Source organism: Nanorana parkeri, unplaced genomic scaffold (assembly GCF_000935625.1).
Source record: "Nanorana parkeri isolate BGI_ZX_2015 unplaced genomic scaffold, ASM93562v1 scaffold88, whole genome shotgun sequence".
Lineage (NCBI taxonomy): Eukaryota > Metazoa > Chordata > Amphibia > Anura > Dicroglossidae > Nanorana > Nanorana parkeri.
Window position 1 is genome coordinate 1,154,700 of NW_017306356.1, and position 11,636 is coordinate 1,166,335.

The window sequence follows — 11,636 nt, forward strand, 5'->3', positions numbered from 1 at the left end:
ATATATATATATATATTGTGATGTTTGGGGAATTCGCTGGACCGGAGGACACAGGCTTTATCAGACAAATTGCATTTATTTTCCACAGCAGCAACAATAAAAAGTGATTTCCCTCTTCAGTGCAGCAAAACAACTTAAAAGATTGCTTTCTTCAGCATAGAAATAATAAACTGTACCGTTTGCTTCCTTCAGCACACAAAAGAATAACAGCCTCACCAGCTTGGATGGCTTTAGTGCACAAGGTTATCACACTCTTAACCTTAGAGTTTCTCTCAGCCCATCAGTACTTTCATCTGCTCCACAGCCTTGTCTGCAAACATTAATCAGTGCTTCTCTCTCGCTCATCCATGTTTTTATGAACCTTGCTTTGTGCACTGGTCCTCAGTCATGTTGTAACAGGAACAGGAAGTTGGGAGCATGAAATTGTCCAAAATATCTTGGTATGCTGATGTCTTAAGAGTTCCCTTCACTGGAACTAAGGGGTCAAGCCCAACCCCTGAAAGACAACCCCACACCATAATCCCCCCTCCACCAAACTTTACACTTAGCACAATGCAGTCAGGCAAGTACCATTCTCCTGGCAACCGACACACCCAGACACATCCATGGGATTGCCAGACAGAGAAGCGTGATTCGTCACTCCAGATAACACGTCTCCACTTCTCTAGAGTCCAGTGTTTATACCACTGCATCCAATGCTTTGCATTATACTTGGTGAAGTAAGGCCTGGATGCAGCTGCTCGGCCATGGAAACCCGTACCATGAAGCTCTCTACGCACTGTTGTTGTGCCAATCTGAAGGCCACACGAAGGGAGGTCTGATGTCTTTTGTCTTACTTAAGATGACCATACACTTCCTATTAGTTGATGGGGTCAAACCGACGATCAATTTAAACCATAGTGATGAAAAAACTCAGAGGAGCAGGATGGAAACTTTTTCGTGTCACCGAAACTTTTAGTTTCACTTTATAAGCAGAGACATGAGTAAGTAAACTCATTGCCTTCTTACATTTTAAAAGACTGGAAAAACTTCCTTTGTATTGCACTTATTTGAAGTAAAATTATGCTGGATTCAACTTCTGTGTCTCAATGAAGGCTTCAGCTGCCTGTAGATTTTGTCAAGTCTTCAAGTGGCCATACTGTCCACACAATTATTTAATTGCATATATCAGCATTAGAAACAATCTAGGGGGGTCGCATGTTGCTGCCTGAGTGACATGGACATTTCCTATTGGCTGTCCAGTGAAAGACTGGGTGGCACAGGTCCAGACTGCAACGCTATCTTACTGGCCTCCACTCATTTTAAAGAAAAATGTAAATGAGTGGGAAGGGGTTTTAACTTGATTGAAAATGGGCTTTAATTAAAAATATGTCAAAATGTCACAATATAACATAATAGTATAACTATAACTAGTTAACATTTGACTGATAACATGCCTCCAAATATTCCAGGGAGATAACTTATAAGACTATACAAATAAACGTTTACAACTAAAGAATTCATAACCAAATTTCTATAATGTGTAAGATTTCTCTCTCCAGTGAACACCTATAAGCCATTAATGATAATAATAATCTTGTTCTTGCAGCCTAAATTCCGACAGTGGTAAATTCCATTAAACTGAATAGTGACTGTACCATTCCCTCTTCCTCCCATTTAGCTCTTCACAGACCTGGTGCTGTATTCAGTAGTTTATTAGCCTTCGTACACCGGCCATACGTAGCACTTATTCTGATTTACAATGGAATGACAAGGTTTTTTTGTCTTTTTTATAAACCATTCTAAAAGCACTACAAGGGAAGTGTTCATTAAACACGATCTCATCGGGTGAAAAAAAAAAACAATGTTATGTGCATTTTATTGGTGAGAATAAAAGTGCTTTGGGAAATAGGAATATTTATATGTGAGTCATATATAATGTCAAAAAATAGCGTGAAGCCGATGTGTATTTATCGTGAACCGATATTTCTTTCAAAACGTGAACAGTCATGGTAAACTGAAGCAAAATAATCAACATTTTACTGAGAAATGTATGATGCAAAATAGAAACCCCTTCCTTGCATTTGCTAATTGTTTGTCTCAATGTACAATTTGAACACATTGTCCAAATATTTTGTTTAAAAACAGTCCCCGTGTGCGGAAATCAAACAGAAAGAAATGTTGCTATTAAACTAATCTTAAGCGCTAATAAGTACAGCAATCAACAGAATCCATTTTGTGCTGCTTTGGCTTTATAGTGAATTCTGATTGGTTTCAAGGAATAACTGTACTTAAAGTGTATGTCAGGGAAAAACTGAAAGCACAATCACTACATCTGTCCAATGCACGCAATACATTTCCCAATGTTTTAACCCTTACAAAACTGCTAAAGGTACAGAGAGAACCCTGTGTATATGCCAGATATTCAGTGAGCTCTCAGCTTCCTCTTTGAGCTGACAATGCCTTTGCTCCTCTGAAATCCCAAGCAGTTACCAGCCCTGCCTGCTGGACTGCATAGCTCTGCCTCACCTCCACCCCTTTCTGTCCCATGCCACATGCATACTTTGAAAAAATGAATGCTGCTTACTTGACTTACAAAAGCCTGCTGACACACTATGGAGTCTATTCACTAAGCTGCCGAAGGATCTAGCCGTAGCTTCGGCCAATCCTTCGGCTAGCTTCGGCCCCAGGACCCATATGTGTAGGGAAAGTGTTCCTTGAGGATGTAGTTCTGGGGGGAGTGCCTACCTCAATAGGAACTGACCTCAAACATAGCTACACCTGTAAGAATTATACAAGCTTGCTGATGATGTCAAAGGGAGACATAATTGCTGCTTTTTATTTAAGGAACAAGGTCAAAGAGAAACAATTGCTGGAACATGCTCTAGAGGGGAAGAGAGAGGGTTGAAGGAATACACTTTAAGAACTAACCCTTAAGAACAGGGCCGGCCTTAGGCCTTTAGGCGCCCTGTGCGAGAAAGCTTTACAGCGACCCTCAGTGACCACACCCCTCAGTGGCTACACCCTTTAGTGGCCTCACCCCCAGTAACCACATCCATTTCCCCCAATATCCGCACCATTTAAAGACTCCTATTTTGTTAAGCCGCAACAAAAATATATTAAAGTACGATAGAAATAAAACTTTTATTCAAAGGTATTAAACTTGTAGGCACAATATAAGTATTCTTATTACATAAAACAACAGAAGGTAAACAATAAATGTCAAACTAAAATAGAGTCTATAAAAATAAAGTGTCAGGTTGTCATGCCGACCCTTTTTTCAAGTATTTCTAGAAAAAGTCAAAATAGAAAACAGAACACAAAACCCAGACTACATGTAAAATTAATGAATTACTATATGTCCGAATATATGAAAAATTTATTCGGGCACATAATAATTTGTTTGAGAAATTGGCCACCGGCGTGTTCTGTGAATGGCTGCCACCATCTTGGAGGCCGGGAGCATGACATTACATGACGCCATGCATGCGTGTCGTCAGGTGACGTCGCACGCCGATGTAGGCGCCGCCATCTTGGTGTATACATAGATATACACTAAGATGGCAGCGCCCAACATGTGCGGTGTTATATGACGTTATGCGCCTGCCTCCAGAACACGCCAATGGCTGAATCCAAAATAGCAGAAAAATGTTGTGTGCCCAGTTATTTACAAACACTGGAGTGATCAGACAATCGCTCCAGTGTTTGTCCTTCCCACACAGAGGATCGGTAAGTATCATTGATATTTACCGATCCCCCGCTCTGTCACGCACAAAGCCGCTGTCATCCTGAAACTGACAGGATGACAGCGGCTCCGATCTACTACCCGCTCGGCCATCCTGACAGCTGCGGGCGCGGCTTCTCTCCCCCTCACCGCTCGGCCGAGGGAGCGCTGTCATGTCGGATGGCCAGCGGTGAGGAGGAGAGGAGCAGTCCCGAGGACGAGCTCTGTCGGCCGCCTGGTGCCTTTGTTGCCATGGCGCCATGTGCGGCCGCACAGCTCGCACACCCCTAAGGCCGGCCCTGCTTAAAACTCTGTGCATCATGTACTCATCATATTCCCCTGATCTCCTGACTCCTGCACTATATTGTACATTATATACGTCTGAAAAAAATGTTCATTGTCTCAACAGTTGCTCGTTGCTAAGCAGCCACACCTATTTTAATGAATTTCTACTTCACTGTTAATGCTGATGTTAACACAATTTGGCTACACCCACTGTTCGCTGTGGCATGCTACATGCGCCACATTATTACTCTCCTTGGGTGTACATTCATGCCCTAGGTATTTTACAATCCTAGCAATACCCTCCCCTAGTGATACCCTAACAAGTATCAATCCATGTTCATCTATTTTGTTTTTCTATTTTATTTATGGAGATTAGAGTTATGTATAACAAATAATGTGACTTTATCAATTTACCTAGAAACTGTGTTAAATAAATGTTCTTCTTTCTCTTTGAAAACTTCACAGTGCAGATTTAATCTGCCCCCTGTGTCAATCTTCCATTATGTGTCCTCTTTCAGAAAGTGAAAACAACTGATCTCCCACCAAGTCACATCTGCTCCGAGTCCATAATATAGCAGACGAAAAAAAATGACACCCTGAACCCTATAAACCAATAAAGATTGTCTGATTTGGTTTGCCCCTGTTGTTACCAAGCAGGCAACCCACTGGGTTAAGGACTGGTGACATCTGTTTAAAAAATGCCAGGAGTTAGAGGAACAAAAAGGTAATAAATCAACTCTGTACAAGGTGCTCTGCAGAATTCATAATCTCTTTCACTTCAGTGTGCAACACGAAGAGTGCCTCGGCCAGAAGTGCCTGATCCATGTACAACTTGTAATAAGATATGGATTTTTAGATTTGTGAAAAATAGAACCCATAAACTAAAATATTAATAAGGCAACAAGTTATTTCTGAAATAAATTTATGTACTGGTACACATTCCAAAAAAATCTTAATTATTTCTGCATGAGCTGAAAAGTGTTTTGTTGTAGCCATAATTCAGCAACAAAGAAGGGACTGTGATAGGAAAGGTTACTGTTGTTATTGCTATGTGCTGATTACTACATATAACCCATAGCTACCAATTTTCCTTATTTTCTTAGGACACTGCATGGTGTGGGAGATGTGCCCCTGAAAATATCCCTGATTTTAAAACCAGAAATTCCAATTACTTGTTTGTTGTATTCAGTCTAAAAATCTAAAAGAATTAAACATTTTAGGAAAATGGCTACATACCTAAATGCAATACATATATGAGAGCTGAGCTGTCTTACCTGCAAAAGGATTTGTATATCTGTCATCATTCAGTCCTGAGGTTTTTGTAGCTCTACCCACAACACAGCCTGGCCTAGCATCGGAGGAGACCTGATCTTTCTCTGCTGCAGTTTCCCTTTCAGTTACAGGTTCCCTTCCAACCTTGTGAATGGACAGTGAAAGGAGAAGCACACTGATGAGCTGATCTGTCACTCAGCTCGCTCCTCCAATCATTATGCTTCTTGGGTTGGAGCACACCTGAATGACTATTTGTGCTGCTTCTCCTTACCCCTTCTGAGCTTGGTTTTGCAGACTGTGCAGTAGACTACAAGATGCTAATACCATGTCAGATTCAAGTATATACACTGTTTGCATCTAAAAAATGCATTTAATGATGTATTAATATAAAGCTGCATTAATCAGTATTTATATCTGCCTGAAGTTCAGCTTTAAAAGAGAACTATGGCCAAACCTTTTTTGCACGCAGTTCTCTTTCGGATATCAGTAGGAGATTTACTATGTCCTCCTGTGACCCAAAACTCAGTATATAGCGTGCTATTGCCACTATATGCTGTCAGTGCAGAGCCATGCTAGTTGGGAAAGATCCCAACAATGTTGTCAGGTCCATCCCGCCACCTGATTGACAGGTGGCTCTGCCTCTCTGCTGTGCCCACCTCATCCCTGTCTGTCCCTCCAGTAAGCGCTGGAGGCATGGAGAGGGGAAGGGGGAATCCCTGCGGGGAGAGGTGGCTGACAGTGACTGCGGGGAGAGGATAAGGAACTGAGCAATCAGCAGTATGTGATCACTCAGTTCTCAATCTATAGAGCTGACGTGTAACAGCTGCAGCGTCATATGTGAGCTGTAATTATGGGGATGAGTGGATTTTACTCTTGCCATAATTCTCCTTTAACTTCTTGTAACTGTTAGGCTGAAAGATGAAAAATCACCAGTGTCAGCCAATTAAATGTATTGCATTCCATAGGAGCATGCTTTCCTGAACAGGGAAGAGCACATAGATGCACTCATCATTGTGCTGATGTTATTTTATTGTCCCATCAGCAGGCTGGGGACAGCAAGGTTACACCACTGTATTCCTTGAAGTGGAACTCTACTTTTAGTAAGAGAAAACAAAATAATCTCCAGGTAGTTATATACTGTACATCGCAAGGATATTAGCACACTTCATTGCAGAATCTTATCCTAACTGCTGTTGTTGTATTGGCGCCTGTATTTTTAACAGGGGAAAGGAGCTGGACATAAGCGGTGCATCTTAAAAACTTTTCTTAGGACATCTCTTACATTCAAAATCCTTAAGTGGTTAAGGGTTGAGTTTTATTGTAAGGGACCAAGTTAAGAGTTAAAGGTTAATTGTGCAGGTTAGGTAAAGAGTTAGGGCTTGGGTGAGAACTAATTGTTGGAGTCAGGTAAGAGTTAGGTATAGATTAAATATCAGAGTCATTTTTGGCCCTGTTTACTTGTTTTCCCGCAACAAATGCCCTGCACAAAGAGCTGCCTAATGTACTGGCTGAACAAGCAGGACACATGGAAGTTAGTGTATAACTGTCACTCAGTTGGCTGGCATTTTATAATAAACTATCAAAAAGGGTCTCTGTTTAATGTCACCTCATAGCATAAAAATTCAGAAACCCGGATGATTAAACTTTACTGCACTCCAAGGTCATTATCTGTTCAACAAGCCTTATCTAACTAATAATGAGATGTAAGGGTAATGGTCTAAAACTTTTTGGGATCTTTTTGGCATATATAAGTGCAATTCTAATCTTCAATAAAATTACAAGGAGCATTAAATGTGCTCAATTATGCTGGGATATCATTTTCCACACTCCTCGACTCTGTTTAATAACTGAACATGCATTTTATACTGCTCCCACACCTTTATTCGCTGAGCAGTATAACATCACTCAACATTACTAACTTCGACATCAAGGCATTTGCTCAGTCTTATAAGCATATTCATCATGACTCTGTTACCGGGTGTAAAGGGAAAAAGTGTAGTTTAAAGAGACCGGGAAATGCTATACTTTTCACAGGTGATGCCATTTGCACTTGTGCCAATATATATGTTCTAATTTATTTATTTTTTTGTTACCAAAATTAAGTAAATTAGCTGGAAGGACCAGTCTAAGAGCAAGCCAGCTCCACGGTTCAGGTGAGTATAACTTTTTTTTAACCTAGACAAATACTTGTATTGTTGGGGTAGTCCCACTGCAGGGGTTAATAATAATTTTTACTAGAGTTCTTCTTTAAAGAACCCTTAAATATGAAATGCTCATGCTTTTTAGCATATATTGACAATATAAATATAAGAAGCGGTTGATGTTGATGCAGATGTAAGTTCATAAATACAATGCCACAGGGCCCAGCATATAATAAAAATAAAAGATACAATCGTGTGTGAACTTGAGGTCGGTTAGGGGTCAGTCTGCAAACCATTTTGACCACACAGAGTGGAATCTAAAAGTCGCCTGATATCATTACTTTGTCTGAAGGAACTTCCAATGAGCTTTACTGCTCCAGGGTGAGCACTGAGTTGAGCAGGGGAAAGCCTTTCATGGAAATTAGCCGTACGCAAAGGCTCCCTGTGTGTATTCCTTATGACATCATGACTGCTAGCCAGGGCCAATACATAGATATGTAAAATACCAGGATCTTTATAATCCTCTTTTTTACCTGCATCTGGTCTCCCATTACTCCTCTGGATATTGTTTTTGGCTAGTTGTGTCTTTGCTTTGACGCATGATTCCAAACTAAATATTTTGCCACACAAAATTACCATTTCCTGCAAATTTTAGCTGCAAATTTTAGCTACCTGTATTTGTGGATCTAGTAAACATTTTGACATCTGATCTCTGCTAAGGTAACAGCTGATTACATATCATGCTTATTTTGAAATTGTCCAGTTTTGAGATACAATATATAACATCTTTATCATGTTCCACCTTACACAAGCTCTAGTAGTTTTGGTCTACAGAATAACACAACAAAAGTGTAATATTTTGTCCCACATGCTAAAATTAATTGTGGTCATTTTTACATCAGTCCAACCACTCTAGTGCCTGAGCAAATGGGAAGCGCCAACATATGCAAATTTACAGAAGGTTCTGCAATTACATGATTTATTAAAGCTTATGTGTAAATCAACACTGGAGGAACACATTCAGGTCCTGTTTAAACACATTGATTGCTTAAAGCTTACTTGCTCAAATGAAAAATAGTAAAGTCTGCAGATGATTCTGCAGTTTGTTTAAAAAGCAAATATCTCTATGCAAAAGCATACCAACAAAAGACTAAGATACCTTCTGCTATCGTTCTATGATTCCTAACAGCTCACTCTAGATATACCAGATAATAAGCTTTAATCTTCAGAAAAAAGGCATAAAACGTATAATGTTTTGGCAACTACAAAAGCATTCCTACTTTTTGAAGCTGTTGCAAAATGTAGAACACAGGACAAAAGTCAGAATGTATTACCTTCATCTCTTTTGCGTTTGTTGCTTTCAGCATTAGACGATGTTATTCCCAGAATTCCACTGATCGAGTAAGAAGAACCTGCTGAGTCTGTGCTTACTGAGGAGACCTGAGTCACTGATCCAGTTGAAGCTGCAAGGAGCACAAATAAGACAAATTATACCAACAAGTTTTGTTTCATATACAAGGAGTAGATTATTAGGTATATACAACCATTTATTAATAGGTTTATACTTATGAGTCAAGTTATGCAAAGACAGTCTATAGTAGAAATGTTTACGAATGAAGTCTAGGATTATTACTGGACCTTGTATATCAAAGTGCCTGAATGAAGAACTGTTGTACACTACTAGCAACTAGTTTGGTTTATTTCATTTTCTCAGTGTAGCATGGAGAGATTAAATCATTTTTATTTGTTACTATGGGTTACAAAATCAGACACATGTATCAGACCCACTAAGTACCATGTAGAAAAATAACTGAGGAATGGTCAGTGTGTGCTACTAACTATGTTTCCTTTGCAGTGTTTCTACTGAATGCAGGCAGTTTTTCTGTCTGACACTTCATTCATGACTTTAACATTGTAAAAGATGTATATGTCCAAGCCTGTCTTGCAGGTTTGGAATTTTTTTTATACTTTCTTTATTCTGTATTCTTTCAGCGACATCTCTTTAACTTTCAAATATCTGGAATCACTTTTGGTAACACAGAAATGCAACTTATCAGAAAATATTTTCATATTGTTCCTTTTCAGCCAATCAAAACATTACGATAATTAAGTTGCAAAAAGCAATTGTTTGGGGTAGCAATACATATGGACTGATTTACATAAGGTACTGAGCATTTTTGCTCACAAATCTGTGTGAATATTTACTACAATTATTCAATCATGTGAAAAGCATCTGAACATTATTTTGAATTTAACGTAAAAACGTGATTGAATATTTGAAGTGAATATTCCCACAATTTTGTAAGTGGAGACTCTTAACTCCTTTAGCTAATCAGCCTCACAGTCTAGTCTTTTCAAGCAATGTGCTCAACTCAAGCATCACTGATCTGTGCATGTTGGTTCCAACTTCTTATTATCTCTGAGGAGAAAAAGAAGTATCTCGCCACATGTATCCCTCATTCACCCTTTAGCCACCTTAAAGAAAAGGTTGCAGTGGTCCCCAGATGCGCATCAATGCATTTGGGGATGTGATGATACCTCACCACTTCTTGCAATATCTGCCTGTCTATGGTCAGCCTAGTAGTACCTAAACATATAGGAAGGCGATCGAATGGCATGGTATGAACATGCACATGCATACAAGCTGAGCATTTTTACAGTATGCTTTTCAAACACTTAAGAGTAATATCAATCATCTGGAAAATCTATCCATGATGATCATTTTCTTCCTCAAAGATTGCTCATTGTGGAGGGGGGGGTGAACAGATCAGATGTAGACATGGGGCTGTTACCCGGGATGGGACATTAGATGTCTTTACTTTATTGCCTTGTAGATGGCTGCAAATAACACTTTTCTCCTATAAAAGTGTACTGTCCCAGTGTAAGATTAATATAGAGAAAGACAATGTTTTCTGCAAAAAGTCCACAGTAGTCCACAAAAAGTCCCGTAACAAATAAAAGTAATTTTGCAAGCATAGCATAGTATATAAAACTGGAAAACTGTACCTACACCCTACAAATAAACCTTCTAGCCTTACTGCAACAGTCCTTCATAAAAGCAGGGAGCCAAAAGATAAATGTATTAAGTGCAACTGTGCTATTTAACTAAATAACTAATATTGAACTAATTAACAAAGTAACTAATTAGTACATTTTGTGAATATTCACTTCAATTTTCCAATAATGTGCAGATAAAATAGGTAAACAGGAATTTGCTTTTCACATGATTGGATAATTGAAATGAATATCCACACAATTAATTGTATTAAGATTCTCAACGTCCTCAATATCTCCTACATCTAATAAGCGATAAATTAGAGCAAACTGATTATTGGTTGGGGCAACACACTGCACTTCCTCATCATTTTTTGCAATACCTTAGTGAAAAGAGCTTTTGTCCTTGCAACATAGGGTTTCTGCCAAGGACACTAACTGTATGGAGTACGTATGTTTTTCCCAAGACTACATGGGTTCCCCCATAATCCAAAAACAGACCAGTAGGTTAATAAGCTTGCTCCTCAACTAGTCCTAGTGTGTGTGTGTGTGTGTGTGTGTGTGTGTGTGTGTGTGTGTGTGTGTGCGTGTGTGTGTGTGTGTGTGTGTGTGTGTCTGTATGACTGTAGTAGATACATCTTGCTAGCCACCACTGTGGCAGAGACTCAGTGTTCTCTTCCAAGTGCTGCACTCTCAACACTATCAGTTCTATTAAAATAAACAATATAATTTGAAAGCCAACAAAGATATTGTTTTTCTTTACAGCATACAGGTTTAAAACTAAGACAAAATCTTCCCATATAGATTTTTAATAGATAGGCATCATAATCATGTTAACTGCACACACAGCAATAGATACTAGAATATTTCATGGCACAGATCAGGTCCCTTGCAAGAATGCCAAGGATTAACTTACAAGTATACTTTCATTACAATACACTAACCTTCTCTGCTTGGAGATGACTGGAAGACAACGCTATAAAACTCTAAACCTGATTATGCACAGGATTGGCCAGTGTTTGAGAGAATTGTGGCCAGATGCTGTTATCAAAGTCATATTTTAGGGAAGGCCACACCTGTCCTCATGAGGTCAGTAAACAGCTGGAGTGTGTTGTGGGGTTGTATATAATTATTTATAATATATTTATGTAAAAAAGCTCAGGGTAGCTAGGAAGAGTAGGTTTCTTGAAATTAAAGTGCACTTGTCCTTTGAGAAGACATATATGATCACAAAGCTGCAG

The 11,636-nt window shown here is 39.2% G+C and overlaps 1 protein-coding gene across 1 annotated transcript in view; it reads right to left on the bottom strand.

The window, feature by feature from the left end:
• PAX5 (paired box 5) overlaps positions 1–11,636 on the bottom strand; it is a 205,664-nt gene that overhangs the window by 115,158 nt on the left and 78,870 nt on the right. The window contains exon 5 of the mRNA XM_018552425.1: positions 8,736–8,864. Within this exon, the coding sequence (XP_018407927.1) occupies positions 8,736–8,864 (129 nt within the window). The remainder of the gene's footprint in view (positions 1–8,735; positions 8,865–11,636) is intronic.